The following is a 22,778-nucleotide window of genomic DNA, read 5'->3' as shown; positions in this document are numbered from 1 at the left end:
GATTGGGCATCCACGAGTTCAGGAAGACATCTTTTACACAAAGGTAGAAGTGCTTCGGAGTTAAAAAACATACTATAGGCTGGAGGGAAAAAAGGCCAGCTGGACAGTACACAACCACTGCTGAGATGAGCAGTAAATTATTCTGAAAGAGCACTTTGAGGGAGCATAAAATATCCTGTGAATTCAGGTCACACTTGGCACATAATTGTGACCAAAGGAATGAAAAAAATTGGAGCTGTCAAAATGCAGTGTTTCTACCATATTTCAAAATGACATGTCATTTCAGAATTTATCTAAATGCGAAGGAAAAAAAATCTAAAATTAGTTCAATAGACCAGAAATGAAAACAAAGATTATAGACATTTTGTCTTTGTTCTTCTCTCCCTTTTCCCTCTCCCAAGCTGTCTCCTGGAGTTGAGTCAAAACAACATTTTCACAACTTTTTCCATGTTGCTACCCTCTCCCACTGCAGATTTTCACTTCAGGACTAGTTTTAGCATTATTATTTGATTCAACCCACAAAGCCAAATTTTATTATTCACAAAGTACTATATATGTAATAGTCTTGTCAGTCCTAGCCAGAGGCAAAGGGTAGCCTCAGAGGAAAAGGAAACAAGACACATCTAAAGGAAGATAAATAGGAGCAAGATGATAGGCAAGTGGGTAATACTCCCATCTTTTCTTGAGAACTATGTGGATAGAAAAAAGAGGGCTGTAATTAATTCCAGAGTGATGGAGACTCGAGGGCTGGACTCTTTGCACTGCATGGTTGTGAATCTTCATTCCGTTTGAACCCCCTTCCACCAAAAACCAAACAAGCCCTTGTTTTTTCTTTGACATCAAAAGACACAACATAACTAACAGCAGATGTTCCGATAAACTCCAGTAGAGACCAACATCTTGGCAGCCATATTTCTGTTCTGCAGTGGCTTTTCCAAGCACATAGAGAATCCATTTGTGGGACTAAAAAAGTACATGAAATGGTTTGTTTGTAGTATTTTATTTGCGGTATCTCCTTGTACTATTTCTACTATCTAGGAACTGCAGTATCATGAAAGATTCTGCTTTGCGGTGTTTGAGCCTTGTGTGACTGTGAGTGAATAGAAACCCAGAAAAGAAATGAATAAATGCACATGCTTGAAACTAGATGAAGACAAATTTTTATCCATTTACAGTTTCAGTGGTTAAAACCTCCATAATCCAACAATAACAGCAAAGTACAGATTTTAGCTTAGTGAATTTGAAAAATTTGGCCTGAAATCCTGGCCCCATTGAAATCAATTAGAGTTTTGTCACTGACTTGAATGCTACCAGAGTTTCACACTGTTTTAATCCTCAGAGAGGGAAGCCCAACTCTGCATTACTATGCAGGTATCTAATAGATTTTTATACCATGTACAGATTGTCATTAATTAATTATACCAGGCAAGAATGGTTCTGCTCTTGTCTTCAGATTTAGATCGTAATTCAGTGAATTATTATTTTTTTTACAACAATCCAATTCCAAATTTTCTGTTATTTTTATTTTCAGCAGTGACTACAATATAGGCAACTGACAGCTGCCTGCAGACTTGTTTAATCAAGAAATAAAATCTTATTCTGTGGCAAGACAGTCATCTTGTCTAGAAGCTGAAGTAATTAATAAAGATAAGGACAACCAACCTGGGAACAGGAAGGCAGCAAGTCTAATAACAACTTTCAGTATGAAACCATCTAATAAATACTTGTTATGCACACTGAGAACAATCCTTAGGCTGCAATGTTGCCATAAATTATTCATACAAAAGTTTTGGACAGTAAACAAATTTATGAAGATAATGATCTCTTTGCAATTCATGAACAAAAAAAAAAAAGGGGGGGGGTCAATCCTCAGAATAAATCTCAATGTATAAATCCACCAGCTGTAGGCATCAAGTACTAATGCAGAGATTCACTGCAGAAATTGTAAAATAATCCCTGTGTGTTTTCTCCTTCCAGAAAGACAACTTTAAAGAGCAACTGTGATCCAAATGATTTAGCATATAGTCATTTGCTCTTCTTGACCAGAGCACTAATCACAAGTTAGGAATCAAAGCCTTTGGATTATAATGGTTGAGTTAAACCAGAACTGTGCACAGCATTAGCCTCGGTCTGCACAAAACTAACAGCAAGCAAGCGTGAAACCTTAGTCAATACAGACTGCAAGGGGGTTTGTTGCAAATTTGGGAAACATTGATGTATGTTTTTGTTTCATGTACCAAATCGCCTTGTCTCAATTGAGGATCCATACTGAGTGACTGGGTGGTTTAAAAAGCTGAATGAATTTCACAATGGCAAAGTTTACTTTCAGTACATTTATTTAATGATTGAGGCAACTGATGAAAGAGAAATAAAAATCTGATGAGGAGAAAAAAAAAAATTAGAACCTAGACTCCCCCAGGACAATTTCTTGTGCTTTGTATCCTCTGTACTGACAGACAACATATTTGCTTTCTCGCTAATTACCAACAAGACTAAAATTTTACATCTTTGATGTGCATGAGATCAAAGAATATTAGGAAATAAAAGTAAAATTAACATAATTGTCTTGTACAGCTATAATAAACTATGACGACGTCTACAATGACACTCTGCTCATCAGGAAAGCATAAACTAGAATCAACTGAACTGAACAAAAATCTTCACTTTGCTTCCTCAGCAGCTTCTAGTCCCTCCAGACACCTACCACTTGATCACAGATGTACATCCAGAGAAAGACGCATTCTCCCAACAGGCTCATCTGACACTCTGAGACCCGCGGGAGCACCTGTTTCATTCGTTGAGCCTTCACAAAAATGTGCTGCCTTCTGCAGACACAGCAGGCCAGAAGTTGAGGGAGAAGTAAAGGACTTCCAGGTCCAAAATCACATATCTCTACTGCTTGATCTAAAAAACTAATTCCTATTTATTTATTTTACTACTACAACCCACCCTATGGTCACACAGACGAGGCAAAAACCCTCTTTGGGAGCATACTTTGGTAGTGCTCCTATTATGCATATAGGATTTGTTCTCCATCTATCAAATCTGTGTCCTAGTTAGTATGTTTGCTGCAGGAACAAAAATGGAGGAAGTGGTATTTTAGTATACATTTGCCTCCAATTCATGGCTAAAATACTGTGCTATCAATACTACATTTTCTTTAAACTGTCTACAAGAGCAATACTGACCTGTGAAAACCAACAGACGCCTTGCCTGATTGATCCATCTGACATTTATGCATATATCATGCATGTTTAGTCCAAAAATAGCTAGAATTTCTACTCTCTTATCAGATCAGACACAGGAAAAAACAAAAGGCAGCCACAAGTAACTGCCTCATAAGGGTAAAATGGAGTGGGAATGTTTGGATCAGTTCTGCTCATTAAGGTGACGTGAAAGGTTTGCTTCTGTTTAGGAGCTGTGAGCTACTCCTCTGAGCAAAAACATTTTAAAGGTTTTATTTGTCATCAGGTGGCAGTGACAATGAAAAATGTCTATTGCACTTCAAGACAGCTGGTAATAAAGCAGTGTGGGGAACGACTGACAGAATAATAGTTATTGTACCAATGTAGCTTCTAAGTTTTTATAGCCACTCAGCTGGAATTGTACCATTGTATTAAAAGTGGTTTAGGGTATAAAAAACATTTGGTACAGAAGGACTCTCCCCCTCCCCACTGCTGTATCAGGAATCAGTCTAACAGCATTTGGGAAAAGCAGATCTTTTGCTTGATTGAATGTAGGTGTTTTTACTGTGTAGTTTTGCTTTAGTTCATGCAAGGGCAAGCCTGAAAATGTTTCCTTGCTGACAACTGCTTCATTCAGCACCCTTGCAAGCAGCTCCCAACAAATCGCTGTCTTCAAAGGCACATTGTTTTTGTTTGTTCTCATTGTAACAGATGTTTTGTATCATGTACTTCAACGAACTAATTCATCTGCAGAAGACCGCCTACTCTGGCTGGTGTGCATCCAGCTGTGGAAATAGCTCAAGTGTCATCTGTGGCCACTTTCATTCCATACTTCTGATCTCACAGGATCTCAGTGACCGCATCCAAGCCCATAAAAAATAAACAGACCTGAGAACATCCTTTTAAAAAATTTCCAGCGGAGGAGTAACGCTGCTCCAGGCAGGAAGCCTTTCTGGAAAGAATGTAACTGATGCTGAAGGAAGATTCACTCAGCTCTGGAAGTCTCCTCCACAACATGCTGTTTTTGTTGTATGAACTACCCAGCCAATATTAAGAAGCACTGGAGCACTGTCATGTGTGATTTTGATGGAGCTGAGAGCTTCTGACTAACTCAGTGCCGTATCAATTAGCCCAAGCACCAGGTAATCAATCACCACTTCCCTAAATGTACTGAACTCCCATTAGGAGCTGCATATACCACAAGGCCAGTTCATCCCAACACACTGAGCACTTTTATATACTGTGAGTCTACTATAATATATTCCTGAAGTAGAAACAAAATCAATCTGAACTGCTCTGGAGTGGAAGCATATCCCATTTATAGCTGTGCCCCAAGATTAAAATGTATTAGTGGATTAAAAAAAAGTCTGAGTCTGTAAGAAGTCAATTACTGTTTCCTTTAAAGTGACCAAATAAAACATCCAGTACTAATAAAGAATAGACTTTCTGAAAATGCCCTTAGAATCAGCTGGGATCACTTTATCACAAGTCAAAACATGTATGGGATGGTGCAACCATTCCTTGATTAGCTTCCTTAGAAGAAGGAACAAGTTGTACTCTGAATTTGTTGAGAAGTCGACCACAGTTTCCCATAGGAAATGAACAGTTCCTGATAAGATGCTGGTCGTACACTTCAAGATCAGATCCACTGGGTTTGCTAATTACTTTCAAACCACTTAGTCAAGTCACCCATTAAGAGGAAATGATTCAATTGCAGACCTACTGAACTGAGAAACTAGGTGACCAAAACTCATTGTGGAGCTTGAATTATCCACCTGTATAAGAGAGTTCACAATACGTCAAACCAAGGAGTTAATTTCAGTTCAGAGAAGCAACTATGCCTGCATTTAATTAGGTACCTTGGCAGGATTTTTAATATTGTACAACACCAATTATTGGAATATTTCAGAATCATTTCAAAAGCCTTTGAAAACCTTCAGAAAAATTAGAGCCTAGTACCAATCCTCAGAACTGATTCATCCGTTTTAGGAAGTTGCATTCCAACTCTGTAGAGAAGATTTTAAAACTTGCTGGCAACTGTCCTATATTTTAAAGATGATGATTCATCTTTTCACTTCTGATCAAGCATACTAGCTTCAGACTTGTCATGCAGATATAACCATGGGTCAGCTGCTTGAAGGTCTAACCAGATCACAGCAAAAACTCACTGCCTGAAAAGCTCACTGACATACACGGAACTTGTTATAGTTACTAAATCAGAGGTTGGCAAAATGGATTCCCTCACAGGGAAGCCAAACAATTTCACATTAAAGAACACTGACTTATCAGTACTAACTAACCAATGATATCTAGGGTAAAAATGGGTGCCAGTCAGAAGACTCTTTTGGGATTTCTTAGTCTTTCCCTGCCACACATTCTAACCTTCTCATTGTTCTGATCTTGCTTGGCTTGGGTCCTCATTTTGGAGCATGTCATAATGACAGATAGCATCCTTTGAAATAGAGAAGACACTTCTAAGAGGGAAACCGCCACATTTGAGCAAAACTATTGTTCTTTAGAACATAAAACATATAAAAGCAATGCTTATGATGTTCCTAGGACATACACTGGATACTGGAATTGATAACTTCAAAGAGTTTAATCACTTCTATTTACCCACAAGAATTTCAACAACACAAAAGAGTTAACATAGCCTTTTCTTCTGCGAGAAGAAAAATGAATTAATGTGGCATAACAATGGCTTACATATTGCCCAGCTAGGCCAAAAAGATGAAATGAAAGAGCAAGGCATGTGTGACACACCACTTGACACAACTGCACTCACAGCACAGTCTTACTCCTCTATATATCTGTTGAGCAAAATGATGAAAGTAGGTTCAAAGCTGATTTGAGTACATTGGTATACTGCGTAGACAAACACATATAATCATCAAAGAGATAGCAGCTACAGAGGTGCATTTTCTCTTTTGTTTCTCTCAGCCTGGTGACAGTTTGGATGATCTTCACTATGGATCTTGGCTAAGCACTGGAGCTCATACTCTCAAACCCATGACTTGTGCTACTGATAGCTAACTAGAGGAGAGATTTGAATGCCATGTAAAATGCTGGGAAGATTGACAAATGATAACATCCTAGTTCCTGTAATACTACATTCTCTCTGGTTATATTATGCCCAAATTCTTCAAGATCTCTTGTGAAATCTTTACAATAAGTTCATTTGGCTTACAGCAAAATAATCACTAGTATTCCGAATGGGTGACAGCTATAACAGACTGCTATAACAGTTTCCCTAGAGTAGATTACATAGGAAAGCATCCAGGTGCGCTTTGAATATCACCAGAGAAAGATACTCCACAATCAATCTGGGCTGCCTGTTCCAGTGCTCTATAACCCTCAAAATAAGGAAGTTTTTCCTCATGATCATATGGAATGTCATATGTTCTGGTCTGTGTTGTGTGTTGCCCGTTGTCCTGTTGCTGAGCACTACTGAAAAGAGGCTACCCACTTGACTCCTGCCCTTTAGATATTTATAAGCATTGATAATACACCCTCTTAGCCTTCATTAGACTGAACAGTCCTCCCAGTCCTGCCTCATGAGGGAGATGCTCCAGGACTCGAATCAGCTTTGTGGACTTCTCTGGACTCTCTCCAGAAGTTCCCTGTCTTTTTTAAACTGACAAGTCCGTAAGTGTACACAGTACTCCAGATGTGGCCTCACCAGAGCAGAGTAAAGGGGGAGGATCACCTCCCTCGACCTGCTGGCCATGCTCTTTTTAATTCACCCCAGGATACTATTGGTCTTCTTGGCCTCAAGGGCACACTGCTGGCCCATGGTCAGCCTGTGGGCCACCAGGACATCCACGTGTTTGTTTGAAAAGCTCCTTTCCAGCAGGTCAGCATCTAACCTGTACTGATGTGTGTGATGAACTTAGACTGAGAGTTAATGAGGGAACTACAGCTTTGCTACTTCTGCAGACATGAATCAGAGAAAAAGGCTGCTGCATCGATAGGATGAGGAGGAATGGCCTCAAGTTGCACAAGGGGAGGTTCAGGTTGGATAGTGAGAAAAAATTATTCTCTGAAAGGGTTGTTTGACACTGGAATGGACTGCCCTGGAAGCGTTTAAGAAACATGTACATGTGGTACTAAGGAACATGGGTTACTGGGCAACACTGGTAGTAGGTCAAAGGTTGGACTAGATAATCTTAGAGGTCTTTTCCAACCTTAATGTTTCTATGATTCTATGACATGACTGTCCATCAGAATAAACTCCTGGCAAATGTCCACCCTCTCTTCTTCCTGAAGTAAGACCTGTGACAAGCACCAGGAAACCCTCATTGCTTCAAACACTTAATTCCCATTCAAAATAAGTACACCAAGAGAAAGCCTCTTCTTTCCACAGAAGTGACATGGCCTTCCAGCAAGAAGGTATGCCAGTGATGGATGCATATAACCGTGCTTTCCTCAGCCCACTGAGGAAGCCAGGCAAGCCAGCATAGATGGACCAGCTTTACCACAGCATGTCTCTCCCACTACCTGCCACCTGGAAATATGCTTCCAGTCTCAGCCCCATCAGATGCGGGACATCTGCAAAAGTGACGCCCACGCTCTTGGCGAGTAGCAGGCCACAGACTAGTAATTTCCAAAGCTGCAAGCAGAAGCTTTTATTGATCGCACTAAAGAGGAAGGCTATCAAGCTGGGAGTTGACACAGCCTCACATCCTGTGTGGATTGGGCAAAGAGGGGTGCATAATGATTTACAGATTGTCATACTGGAAAAGTACAAAGGCTGTTTGAAAGCAAGCCGTTTGCTGTGTGAATCATATGCAACCCTCTTGTCCCACCACAGAGATCAGTAGCGGGGTGTCAACCCTGTGATCCTCAGCTTTGAGCTGAAGAAATGTTCCAAGTTATTCTGGACCAAGTCCTGGGTGAGGACTTTGCACATGTTTTTTTTTCTGAGTGTTGCAGCTTTGCAAGAGGCAAAAGTAGACATCTGATAATGAAGAAATCAATTTTTTTTTTCCTGCTTTGGCATGTGTGTGTTGTGTGTAGAAGAAAGGGATATCTTCCACTCAGTTGCTTCCTATAAAGGTGTTACAGCTGGGATTTAGGATGTCAGAGATGGGGCTTCTTCTGGGCAACAAGGCCTGCAGTGATTTAACAAAAGCTCCCAGGTAACTTATTCAAAAGGCAGGGACTGGGAAGACTCTGCAGACATCCTTTATCTAGGTACATTCAAGGCTGTTGTCAGTAATAAAAAATAACAAATTGCATTTAAACCACAGTTAGAAGAAGTGAAATTTCAACCTCCGATTTCCCCTTTCCTTTTAACAATAGACCTTTTGATAAGAAAGCCTACTCTGCTGGAACTACATCTCTCTTTGGCAGGTAGTCCAAAAAATAATCCTTCAGTGGTTTCAACTAAATAACAACTCAGCACTCTTTCAAAATTCTTCTGACTTTGTTGATAAATCACTGTTTTACACAACTCATTTTCATCAATCTACTATGAAACAGTCAAGGAATGTTCAGTGTTTATACTATTATATTTCTCTATTTGTTTTTGCAATCATGTAAGAAAAAGAAGTTGAAACCATACTCTCAGCAATGTTGCAGATACCACTGATTCTGAACAAGAAGCTTTTTGACACACACACTTGAATGCACGGACTTAGAACAGACTAATTCTTAATTTACACCAATTTGAGAAGAAAACATGGACATTCCTAATTTGCAACAGTTTGAGAAGAAAACAAGGGCATGAGGTTACAGCCTAAGAAGTGTAATTAAATGATCAGTCTGCTTAACTTCAGTAGGACTGAAATCAGTTTAGCAAAGATATACATGATTTTATCTAGAGCTGTCTCTGTACTGCAAAGCTTAGGTCAATATTACATTCTTTATAAAGACATTTTATCTGAAAAGAAAGCATTTCATTTAATAGAATAAAAAATGAATGGCAAATAGTGTTAGACTATATTCAATAATGAGCTATTACTTATGATATCTTGGGAGTTTCTAACTTCCAGGAGGTCAAATCACCCTGTACGTTTCTACATTTGATATTAAAAAAAAGTTAGCACTTCATCTGCAAAAATAATTAAAAAATAATTATGCTATTAAGATGCTTCACCAGCCACAGTGGAGGAGGCGTTAATTAGTCAACCACTTACTCAGACACCTAGGTAAGAATATCAGGAATGAACACAGAATGAAAAATAGAAAGACGAAAAAGCTACATCTTACAGACCAGAAGTAACATTTGCTAAAAATCTGCGTGAGAGTTTGCAGATGACATTCAAACACCAAACAAAAGACTTTTCAAACAGGTAAGTGAAAAACAAGCACAGAACCCAGAGACAGACCCCCCATTTGCTGCGAATAGGGTGCAGATTAAAGGTAATTCAGAAGAAACCGAAACAGGATAAGGACATTGCCTCCATTTCCTGCGTGAATTATCACACAGCAGAGGCAAAAACAGTTTTCTGAGAATGAAAGTTTGGGCAGAGGCATGAATACAGTCATCAAAGTAGATGAAAAAACCAAAGAAGTCAGTGAGCTCAAGGTGTGGGTACGAGTGAAACAAGGAACCAGGTCTGGATTCTCTCTACCTGAGAACAATGGAAGAACTAGCATATGTAATCACAGTTCCAGAGGCCAGAACTAGAGGATATTAATTAAGATAGAACATAGATAAACCAAAGATAGAGCTAGATAACCTAATTTTTTAAAATAACATGACCTACTTTCTAGACAAAGGACACAGCAGATCTAAGCTCTCTGAAGGTCAATAAAGTATTTCAGGTAGTGCTACACCAGCAATTACTAAAATCTGGGGAAGATAAGGAATTAAGCGAAGAAGAAATTACAACAGGTTGTGCTGAATGAGAAGCTATGGTGCTTTGGTAAAAGGGTCACTAAAATCTCCATAAAGATTGTTCTCAGCCAATATTTTCAATAATATCCTTGAACGGAAAAAGGGAAAAAAAGATTTGAGGAAATGATGAGGTTAGGAGGCACTGACAGTAAACTGGTATATCAAACTACCTTACAGGAAACACTGGATTAAGCAGATGCAAGATTCATGAAGATAATTACACTACTAAAAGGTTTCCTTCATAACACAGAAGCAATTGATGGAAAACAGCAAGGAGAAAATCTAGGTGTAACAGCAAACTTCTGGATGGCTGCATTAGCAGAGTCACATGCAGTAAAGTACTCCTAAAAAAAGAGACATGAGTATCAATGTTGTTCTAAAAAGGGTTAGAATACTGTGTGCATTGGCTGCCCTAGAAAAATGAATTCAAAGTGAAACAGATCCAAAGAACGGTCAGTGTAACAGCCAGAGGTACAAAACTGCTAAGCGACTGCAAATGCATTGTGATGTTGGCATAATTCGCTCAGCAAACAAAGATGCAGGTAAATTTTTTGCCTACAAATTAATGTAGAAAACATTTAGAAGAGAGCTTTTCTGAAGAGAGAGGGGAATGTTTGGCCAGGAGCAGACAGATGTAAAATAAGCAGGAGTACCTTTAGGTTGGAAATTAAAAATGCAGTTCTAAGCCTCAGAGCAAAGGTGTTCTGAAATAAGACTCCAGACAGGATTAGCAAGAGGCAAAAAAATCTAACTATTTAATCAGGTTTTGGAAGGGATTATATAGCATGGTTCCTGGATATAGCTGGAATCCTGAGTCTTATAAACTGGCCACTAGCTCCCTAAAGGACAGTTTCTTAATTTTTTTACACAATTCCTCTGCTAGATAATCATGATGTAACCACAAGTAATATATACATTAGCTAATTTCTCCTACTTAGATAAATTGGTCCTTGAATGCACTTGCATAACCTAATGGTAATTTATGATAGTGCTTTTGTTCTAAGAATTATGTGGGTGCCAGAGTCTCCTTCATCAACTTTTTGCTGCAGGCGTGATTCTCTTCTCATTCTCACTATTTCACACCTTTGTAACTCAATTTTCTAAAGTCAGGTTAACTCCTGATTTATACCAGTAAAATTAGACCCAACATTTCCCCTTGTAGCCAAGACAGGTTTATTTTAATATTTAACAAGACAACTCTAAATGTTAATAATATAATTGTGAAGTTGTGCTTAAAGGTCCTTGTTCCACCAGACATTTCACAAGCGGCCAGTAAAAGCTACTTAGTGGTATGATAGTTCTGTAATCTAAATAGATGGTGGTAGGAAAACAAAAGACAAATGAAAAACTGAGGCTGAGAAGAAAGACGTTTTCCCTACGGTCATGCACAAGATCAGTGGCAGAAGGAAAAGCATTTATCATTAACTGCTGTAAGTGTGTGCGTCCTCTGAAACCAGTGCGAGGAAAAGCAGGCTTAGGCCAGAAAGGAGCTCCAGCAAGAATGAATATTGCCATGCATTACACATACACATGAAGAAATAGTCATGATTTCCATTTGGAATTTGCTTTCACAGAATTCTCTGTGTCAAAAACCTGTATGAATAGCATACTTTAAACAAATAAGTTACAGTAATTTGCAAGTGAGACCTTGATTCCTTCATAACTCGTTCCTCTTCGGTCATGTATAAAATGGTATTTTGTGAAAAGACTCCAACTGGACTTGTCCCTTCACTAGCAGGAACTCACATTTACGACTTTGAGAGGTTGTGTCAGTCTTCATAACTTTATGCTGGAATCATCACAGTTACAGTGCTGCCCCAGCACTTCTCTAGTAATAATACTGTTCCTTAATACTGCTCTTTTGAGTTCACAGGGCTGCCCTGTTCTCCAAAGCTGCCCAGTGCCTCATCTCTAATGGAAATGTCATTTTTCTGCAATGCACAGATGGGGGCTGCGAAGCTCAAAGGAAATACAGCTCCCTTTCTGCTGGAGAACTGTTCTGTAGCAACAACCTCTATCCTTATCTGCATTATGGAAATGAGAACCATGTCTTCATCATGGGAAAGAGACCCACCACCGTGTGCAGCAGGCAACAACAGTAGATAACTCCCAGCCTTGTCACTAATAGTGCGAATCCTCAGTGCTGCCAGAGCACAGAGCTTTTTCAAAGCTTTTCGCTGCTGGTGGCGGATGAAAATTGCTGCCTTTCCTTTCCACCCTCACAGAATATGCACATTTGGCAATTGCAGTATACAGCCATCTGCGTTTCAAGGGGGATTATGTCCTGCTTACTACAAGAATATCAGACAGAAATCTATATTCACTTAAACCAGTGTAGCAAAGCTCTCACTGCAGAGGTTGAAGTATTAGCATCCTCTGCAAAACAATGGACATTACTGCAAAAAAATAAGAGATGGTCCATGATAGAGGATAATTCTGACAAGACTGTAATACACCTGTACTACAGGCCTTGCTTGTTCACAGCACACAGCATGCAAAACCATAGCACAATACACATGGAAAAATATTTGATGGTGAATTAAACTGAAAAGTCATCTGTCAAAATTATATCATATGCTTACCTAATTTACCCTTCTGCCAAGCCTGTTACTTTCCGCACACTCATCAATCTAACTCCTGGACTATAATTAATACCATGTGCTTATGCAGTCCATTACTGATCCTATCACTTTCTCTCTATTTATTTGTCTACAACCTGGACAATAACTAAAATGATGAGTGCTCATCAAATGAGGAATTCTTTGCTCAAAATGGCACACTATATATGAACCTTACAGTCTGTGCTCAAGCTTTTGGCTCCGTAAATATAAAACTTTGTGTAAACACAAATCTACATGCAACCCAAGACACACATGGTACATATGCTGTATGAAATAAAGCATTAGTGATTTTCAGTCTTAGTAAATGCACGTGAAACTGGAAAACTTAAAACAGACTGCAGGCTTTGTACAAAATTAGACATTGATTTTTTTTAAACGCACTACATTGTTCCACAGAAGGTACTCTAATATCTATTGATTAATAACTATATTTTAAAAAATAGCCCCCTTTGATAAACCTTACTGCTTTTAAACAGTTGTCATGTCAAGATTTTTCTTGACAATGAAAGTTGACAGCTAAGGTTACATCTTTTCTGTTAAAGAGAAATCAATATTCCATAACCACTATATCTCTCAACCAGAAATTCCTGGCTTCAGAGTCTCTGGAGTATCTCTAAGATTTAGTGTCAGCCTTCTTTTCCAAATATTACATTTATAGATTTGTATTAAATACATATACATATATTTTTTCCAGTAATGTAAATTTTCTTTAAAATTTTTAGACCGTTGGTTTATCCATTTAGTATTCATATTATCTGTAGAATACATGAAAAAAAGTTTACTAGAACTCTTATGTCTTTTTAAGATTAAAGAGCAACACACAAGTTCCTCAAATACAATGGATTATCTGCTGGAAAGGCTTGTGGTTCTCCTGTCCACATTTTCTAACTGAATCCATATGTGGTGCGCCTCTGCCATCACAAAAACACCCAATTTCACTAGGGGGCTCCATCAGAGTGTTAAAAAGGGGTTGGAAGTCTAACATGAATAAGGCTTTTTCTGCCATTCAGATTAATTCATACTAATTTCTACAACAGCAGAACAAATGACTGCATCAGTACTTTGATATGATTCCAGAAGAACTGAATAATCAGACATACAAGCCTCTATGCTTGAGCATGACGTGTGACTTGGGTAAACTGTTTACACCTATTTCCTTTTACAGAGGTGCAAGCTTGGGTGACAGGCAGTGCTCTTCCAGCCTCCTCAGGCAGACAGCCCAGTACTCTCCTTACACCACTGTAGCTGGCTAGAGAGGGTCAGTGAGAGCATGCCCAGCTGAGGTTGAAATTACCCAATTAGTAGAAGAGGCAACTTCTAAAAATGGTCAGTGCTGGGCAAGAGGCAGGCAGAAATGACCTCATGCAAGCCTGCTTGTCCCAAAGGAACATTGCCAATTACTGTCTTGATTATCAGAGTTATAGAATTGGCAGTCCTTGATTTTCTGCCTCGGGAAACACTGAAATTAAAATTGTTCAGCAAAACTTTGGCACTGGTATTTGGTTAGTTATTTCAACCTCTAAACTCTTTAGCTTCATAAGTTCAAGTAAGTTCATGTTCAAAGGATCTCTTAAAAACACACATCTAAAAGTTAAAAGAATAGCTGGAGATTCCAATTTCCAAAGATTATTTCCTGTTTACTTTTCATACCATCTAGCTGAACTCTCACATTTCATCTTGGATGCAGAACTCAGCTGTCTGCAAAGGACATACTTTGTTCCCTTACATTTATACATCCAAATATAAGATCAACTCCTGGCTCTGTTTGCTGAAAAGGTAGAACAACAAACGTGAGGTAAAGAAAGCAGCCTTGGGAGAGGGACACCAAAGGGAGCACAAGGAACTTCTTTGTTCAAGAGTGTAGGAATCAAAACACTGAAACTGCTGTGGTATTTTGGGTACTGTCCAAAACAACAGAGTTGCTAGTGAGAAAATGAAAACTGATATATTTCAGTTGGACAGTTTGTACTTTTTATGCTGTATTCACACACAACAATCAAAAGGCAAGATTCTGGAGTCGTTACACAGCCTCACGTCACACCAAAACAGGGGTTTCATGCTGCTTATGAAATAATAAATGTTTTTGTTGTTGATGTTAAAGGAAGACAATAATAAGGACATTTGTTAAGACATCAACCTTTCTAATAGGGCTCTACTGGCTTGAGAAATGTGCAGAAGAGCATTTCTCCCAAAAACACTTTAATCAATAGTATTATTTTTTCCATATGCTGCTCTGCTTGCCCCCTTTGTGCTGCCACTGGCATATTCCTTCTGCAGAAACTGCTCAAGACTGAGAAGAATCCCTATTTTGTAGATAAGTTAATTGTTGTAAGGGCACAGTTTTATTAGAAAATAAAAGCCAGTGTGTATACACAGTATTAGTGTAGAGCATTTCTGTTGGTTCACTAAGAATTTGCCTTTAGAGGCAAGAGTACACACATGTTGTGTAATGAAGATCTGAATAAAAAAAAGTTTAACTCAAATGTCAAAAACAAAGATTAACTATACATGAACAGAGCTTAGACCATGTTTTTTAGTGTTTTCCCCAAACCATCAAATGGCCTTTAGGGACTGCAGGAAAAACACATTAATATAGCAAATATTATAAATCTCTAGAATAACCCTTATCTTTTAAATGTTTTGATTATCTCACTGCTATCCATCTACCCTTATCCTAAGGTGGTAAAGAAATACAAGAATCCTTTCAAGAAGGGATGAGTTTGAACTGTATTGAAAGATACAGTTAACTAAACAGAGCCCAGACTGTGATCAGTGGATTACATATTGTGCGAATATGAGTCCAACTCCACATGGCCATAACTCTTTGAGAGCTTGTCTTCGATTAGAGCTGGTATGAGGGACCATGGTACATAGAAAAACAACAAAACTGACAAAAGTGAGGCATTCTTACTTGCACAAAGTGTAATCAATATGGACATAAAATGGTGAAGGCTCCATTGACAAAGGATGCATTTTCAACTTGAGTCACACATGAGCCTAAAGGCATGTTCATGTGAATCTGGGATCCTATTTCCTAAAACTTCAAAGGTTGTGGAAGCACAAAGATTTGGGAGTTACAACCCTTTTATTTCAGCATATTACTGGTTATTCTGAAATGTCAGTACTTCCTCAACACATCTCATACTACTTTTCCATGACTCTTTGCATAAAGCTAGTAAAACTCAAAGCCAAAAAACAAAACAACAAAAAAAAACAAAACAAAAAAAACCACCCACCTTTTTAGAATGCTATCGCTCTTTGCCATCAACCTACTATATTAAGGTTAAAAGTTACAGGGAAAAATCAAGAGTAAATTATGCTATAACTGAGGAGCCCTTGGCTGCCCTATCTGACTTGAGAAAAAAATTTCCCAGTATTTCTGACTGTCTTCTTCTCACAGAAAGTCATTTTGGTTATTGATTGTTTGTACTGAGATCACAAAAGTAAAACAAACGAGGCTGGAGAAGGGAAAGCAATATCTGCACGTATTTTCCAGGTAGCATATATGTTGCTGCTACCTATTAGAATCACAGTTAAAAAGCTATAAAAAGAATCAGAGATATAGTGTTTTATATTTACCACAGTGTTCTTTGAATTCATCAAGTAAACAAAAACAGAATGCATACATCAGGAAGATGTGACCGAACTCAATACACAAAGGGAAACAAACAAGCAAAACCTCTGCCAGGCCAACCCTCTTCAGAGAGGGATATCAGCGAAAACAGAGCATGGTGTTTAAATGACAGCGGACATAGAGGTGACATAGAAGTAGAGATAGGCATGCAAAGAAGAGGCCAGCAGAGGCAGGGCAGTGATGCTGCACAGCACAGCTCTTTCCTCCTGTCAGCAAGCTTGCCAGTCTGGGAGCAAGCTGTCCTGTCTGTGCACGGCATGCTGAATGAAAACCTCCTTTGTCTCCTCTACAGCACGGGCCTGATTCTTTTTCTGTCACAAGGGACACTATGTGGTATTAAATCATACATAAGTATCAAGTAGGAGCTTCCTTCTGAAATGAAAAACTAATCATCCAGTAACATAATTTAGTGGATATTTATAATAAAAACAAAGAATTAACCATTGGCATTTGAGCAATTCAAACTGTGCTTTCTGTAAGAGTTCATCTTTATTCAGAAAGAATAATACAGGCTTAACAAAATGTTCTCCTTCCTGGGGCAAGGGGAATGTAATATTTATCCGCACTGGTTTCCAATGGGATATCATGCGCCGCAATCAATCATCTCATAAAATACTGTGAAGTAAAGTGGTAGCAATTTCGATAATAACATGGCAAACTAAGTTACAGAAGAAATAAAAAGCTAAGTGAATTAGAAAGTTCCTAGTTTCATCAGCTCATTGGGTCTTGCATTCTGCCAGCCTTGTCACAACTTTTTCTTCATACTTTTTTAAGCTACAGAGTTGCCTAGAATAGCGTCTATACTTAGGCATGAAACTAAAGCAAACTTACTATGGACACAGATTCTTTATTTTCTTTCAAAATAGCCATCAATTCTCCTAGTTTGCTGTGTAGTACTTCTCTGGCAATTTTTCAGACATTTCTAATAAAGAATTCATCTCTGAATGAAATCTGGGGAATGGCAGTTCTGCCTTTTTGCCTTCAGTACTAAAGACCTCCTGTTCATTTATTTAAGAACATAAATCTTGGGAAACACATAGGAAAAATCTTTCAGCGAAAAGACTGGAATTGCTACAGACAACACATAGAGATAACCCACAATGGCGGTGACACTGAAACATTAAACCTCTTATCCACTCTCCCTCTGCTTTTCCACATAAAAGTACACATCGTTTCACTGACACAACTCTGGTTAGCAATGAAGACAAATATAACTTGGCATATTCAGGATGCTACTCACTATAAAAATTATTTTTCTCTTCACAGCCCTTTACCAAGGGGTAAACACATCCAATCAGTATGCCAAAATACTCACTGCTTCTGGTAGTGCAGAAAAATGCTTTGCTGAACATGGTCAAATACAACTCAAACATACATATAAACAAAGACTGGAATTGGTAAAGTGCTTGTGTTCTTTCTTCTCAAAATGGAATTTTTCCACAAGGATCAGAGATCCTTTGGCTTCTGTAAGTCTGATAGTCCCTCATATCCACACTTCTCAAATTCCTTCTGGTCTGCAAGTAAACCCAAATACTAGAATACAGTATGGTTCTTGATGGTTATTGATGGTTCAATACAGTTTGGCTTCCTATAACAAACACACAATAGCTTTATTCCACTGAGATGGAAACCTCTGCCAGGATCTGGAGTGTGGTGCAGCACCACAGAGGTGGAAATTGGGCTTCCTGGAGACAGTCAATCACACTCTACAGTCATTGCCTAGTTAGACAAAACTGAAAAACTTGCCTCCAAAGAACATGCAGATATGGAAGGCGAGTTAAAAGTGGGATGAGAATCCTGCACTACTAAAAAGGTATGTAGGGTAATTGTATCCAGATTTTTGCATAGCTAATTCTAACCAGAGAACAACAGGAGATGTTAATCTATTGTGAGGTCAAAATATTTGAACACAAATTAACATAATGAATATTCTAAAAAACAAGTCTAAACTACAGAACTTCATTTTTTGTTTTACCCTCCTCACCTGAATTGATATATCAATACTCAGGTGGAATACACATTTGAATTTTGATTAATGACAGTTTAGAGTGGATCCACGCCTGAGACACTGATCAAACAAAGGAAACAAAACTAAAACAATCTGTAGGTAGTGCTGTTCAATATGTTCTTTCTATCTGATACATCACTAGTATTTAGGCAAAGCGTATCAAAACAGAGGTAAAGGAAAATTCACCTGCAGTGTTTCTAACAAATGGTACTAGAAGTTTAATGCAGATACAAATAGTAGCCATAAACTGATGAAAGATAAAAATTTACTCAGAAATAAAAAGAGTTGGATGGTCAAATCATAAAAGAGATTTAGCTGAGATTTTGTAAGACAGCTGTGTTTCACTCTTTTTCAGTACTTGAAATGCAATATTAAGGCACTGAAGATTCTTTAAAGTATATACAACTACAAAGGACTTTTTTGATGGATAAGCATATAAGGGAGGGCTAACATGTTGATCCTGGCAATTCGAAGTATGCAGGAATGTAGCTATCTTGCAGCCCATGAAGCAAAGCTTCAGAAGCTATAGTTTAGATCTAGTTATTCTCTTATAGTCAATGCTGTTAGGTAACATACAACCCATCTTCCCCTTTTCACTAAATCAAATGGTGTTCTTTAAAGAAGCAAAATCTTTGCAGCAGAAGGCTCTTGTCAAAAGAGCAGCTGGCTGCTCTTACATGACCTAGGTCTTTACTGTGGCTGAAAAGCAGAGTAAGGCTACAGTGTAAGCATTTTTAGTTGAATATTAGCTAGTATCTACTTACTGTTGGTTGCATAACATATGGCGGATGAGGCATCCATGAAGTACTCTGGACCTGCGTATCAAATACTTTCTATTAGCACAGAAGAGTTTAAAACAGAACTCCAATAATTTACTTGAAAATATTATTTATATTGCAACTACAGAGCTAATTTTAGATAAAGACTTAAGGCATGTAGCTCAGTGTAAACATCATTTATGCATCATAAAGTTACTGACAAAGGAATAAGCTTTCAAATTGTATTTGATGTTTCCACCAAATTCAGAAGTCTTAGAGATTACACCACCTCTGTGAGCCACATTATTTAATCTCATAGAGCATTATTCGATATTCCATATTGTCTTAATTCTTCATTTGTATCGTTTGCTTTCATTCATCAATGTAATCATGAACACATCATACAACTGACAGTGCAGCAGACATAAAATGTTCGAAGTTTATTTCCGAAGTACCCATATAAACTTCGAGAAGTATGAAACATTTTCAGAGATTCTAGAATGATTTATCCTGTTTTCAGGAAGAACTGAAGATCTAATTCAGAGCTTTTCAAGCTTACTATGATTGAAAGCTTTCATCATAGTAAGCTTCAAAAGTTCTGAATTAGATGAAGTTGACTTAAGATGTCCTCACCCATAGAAGCAGCTCGCACCTTGGGCATCATGGCATCCATTCTCACCAGAACTCAGTATGCCTCACTGAAGCCTTTCTTTACTGTTCTGTCTTACTACTGATAAGTAAGAGATTCCATAGATATATCAGTTTTACTAACTATTAAGTGCATTACAAAGTTCTTGTGTATTTGTGGTGGCATCTCTGAGCGATAACTACCTTTGCTGCTAAGCATGAATGGCCCACATGTTATTGTAACTCAGAGCCAATCTCAAGAATTGTGTATTCTTGATTCTTTCTGTATCAGTTTGGGGACCACAACATATCAGAAGTTCACGAAAATATATCTGTGCTATAGCCATCATTGGGCAGTCACTGACTATGTCCACACTCACAGAGATGGGTACGTGGTATTTTTGGCTGAACATGAACAAAGATATGCAGGAGAAAGCCGCAAGGTCCTGATTCTCCATATGCCCTGTGATTTTGTTCATGAAGCAAGTGAGAATTAATTGTGTAGTTTTGCGCTTCAGCATTTTTTGAAGAGTTTTTGTTGAAAAAAAAAGTTCACTGTAACACGTTTAGAACCAACACCAGAGCACACGCATGCAAATACACACCTATTACAAAATTTTCTATTGTGAATCCCCAGTAGCTAAAAAGATTAGTGCTCTAATGAGCTTGATGCTGTTCAATGCTCCCCTCCTTGAAGATTCTCCTCTGTGCCAAGGCAAATGTCTTTGGGTTTCAACTATAAACTACCAAGTAAGAATGATCTGGGTTTTAGAAAACAAAACAAACCAGCAACAAAATGTTTTTTTGATTTAAATGCATCAAACCATGAACTGATGCAAATTTACTGAATTCATCCACCAAAGCAACTTTTTGTTACATAGCTACCTAAAATTAAACAACACAGAAGTCAAAGAAAATTACAAGAATCCTTTATCTTTGAAGATCAGGTTTAAAACACAATTAGTGTACAGCGTTGCCAGTAGATAAAATATCTCAAGAAAAAAAAAAGAAAAAAAAAAGAAAAAGAAAAAGAAAAAGAAAAAAAAGCAAAGCCCAGGAAATAACCCACACCAAACCAACAAATCAATGTCAACAGTAAGAACAGTTTCTCAGCTAGGACTCAGGACTGGAAAAGTTCTGATGGCATAGGATAGCAATAACCAGGGCAATCCTGGATACAGGTACACACTGGGGGGTGAGAGGATAGAGAGCAGCCCCACAAAGTTATCTGGGGGTTCTAGGCAGTGAAAAGTTGAATCTGAGACAGTAGTGTGGCCAGGCAGCCCAAAGGGCCAACTGTACCCTGGGGTGCATCAGGCCAGGTGAGGGAAGGGATTGTCCCCCTGTGCTGCATGGCCTCACCTCGAGCACTGTGTGCAGCTTTGGGTGCCACAGTATAAAAAAAGACATAAAACTATGAGAGAGCATACAAAGGAGGGCTACAAAGATGGGGAAGAGTCTGGAGGCCCTCATGACAGCTACAGCTCCTCACAGGGAGCAGTGGGGCAGCGCAGAGCTCTGCTCTCTGTGACAGTGACAGGAGCCAAGGGAACATGGAGCTGCGTCAGGGGAGGGTCCAGTCAGAGGATAGGGAAAGGTTCTGCACTAGAGGGTGGTGGGCATAGAACAAGCTCCCCAGGGAAGTGGGAATGGCCCCAGGCTGCTGGAGTTCAAGGAGCATCATGACAGTCCTCTTAGACATAAGGTTTGAATTTTAGGTAGTCCTGTGTGGAGACGGGAGTTGGGCTACATGATCCTTGTGGGTCCCTTCTAACTCAGGATATCCTATGATTCCAACTGAAGTGGTAAAATGTATGGCCAATGATCAGCTTTACATGTTCCCAGAAAAGAATGGCTAATAACAAAACTAATCGATCCAATTTTGACTTCCATCTCACAAAGCTAGAACATGGCAATATTATCCCAGGAGAGAGCTGGTTGGAATATACTGAAAAGAGGAATTCTGAAAGACAAAATGTGTTGGAGACTGAAGAAGCTTATGAGAAGAATTATCCTAAAGAATCTTGCTCTGTCAGGGATTATTGGAAAAAAAAAAAAGAGTGCTGTTAAAGGATGCTGTTACTGGAACAAATACAGCTGAGGTCAGAAGGTCAATATATAATGCAGACAACATAGATTATGAAAAAAGAATGTGTTTAAAACAGTTGGCTCATGAAATGGAGTCAAAATGACAAAACATTTCAATAAGAATGACAAGCATCTGCTATTGTTGAATGGAAATTAAGCAAAATGCTGTTTGATGGTGAAGCTGATCGAAATAAGAAAAAATTACAGTAGCTTTCATTGCTAGTGTTAAGAATGCAGGAAACACTCAAAACCCTACACAAAACGATACCTGAATACTTCAAGAAAGCCTTTTGTTTAAAGCATGACTCAAGAGCACAAGTGCTCATGTAGTTTTCTGTGGTATCCACTCTGCCTTCATCCACATCCAAAACATAATTAACTGGGAAACATAGTAGACAAGCACAAATCTGACGTACCTGATATGTAGAGACAGGGGAAGCAGCAATGAATGGCGTGATTGATGTCTGTGGAATCATGCGGTTTGTTGGAATACTGTACGGTGAGGAATAAAATCTGCAAACAAAGAACAAAAGCAAGTTTCTTGAACCTTTTGACTGCTAGGCTCTGAATGACTAATTCACTGCCTCCCAGGCAAAGACTAAAAGAGTCTACATAGGTAATTACGTCCATCTATTTCCAAAACCACAATAAGGAATATGTGATGGCTTCACTGAGTAGATTTTGAAAATGGAAAGGAGGAGGAATATTTACACAAAGCATATTTTTTTCACTTCAACTAGCACAAATATAGAACTTCACAACACAAGAAGTAATTATATGAAATGCAAAGGCAGCTGATTTTCCAGAGTGCTATCTAGTGAAAGGAAATTTCTTACACGATATTGAAGACAATGATAACTGATTTCATTTTTACATGCAGCACTGTTTTCTTTTCAGATCTTAATGCTTCAGTGCTGAGAATAACACATTCCACATACACGCCTGATTTATTTTATTGAGGGATGGGTACAGAATCTCTGGCTGAAATTTTCATACTCATCTACATGGAGAGCTAA

The 22,778-nt window shown here is 38.5% G+C and overlaps 1 protein-coding gene across 9 annotated transcripts in view; it reads right to left on the bottom strand.

Moving 5' to 3' along the window:
* The window catches only part of RBMS3 (RNA binding motif single stranded interacting protein 3), a 698,917-nt gene that overhangs the window by 50,625 nt on the left and 625,514 nt on the right, over positions 1-22,778 (bottom strand). For all 9 annotated transcript variants that reach the window (XM_015281782.4, XM_015281784.4, XM_015281783.4 and 6 more), the window contains 2 exons: positions 22,179-22,275; positions 19,054-19,104 (listed from right to left, as the gene is read on the bottom strand). In XM_015281782.4, coding sequence (XP_015137268.1) covers positions 19,054-19,104; positions 22,179-22,275 — 148 coding nt within the window. The remainder of the gene's footprint in view (positions 1-19,053; positions 19,105-22,178; positions 22,276-22,778) is intronic.

This window comes from Gallus gallus, chromosome 2 (genome assembly GCF_016699485.2).
Source record: "Gallus gallus isolate bGalGal1 chromosome 2, bGalGal1.mat.broiler.GRCg7b, whole genome shotgun sequence".
In the NCBI taxonomy this organism is placed as follows: Eukaryota; Metazoa; Chordata; class Aves; order Galliformes; family Phasianidae; genus Gallus; species Gallus gallus.
This window is presented reverse-complemented; position numbering and strand designations above follow the sequence as displayed.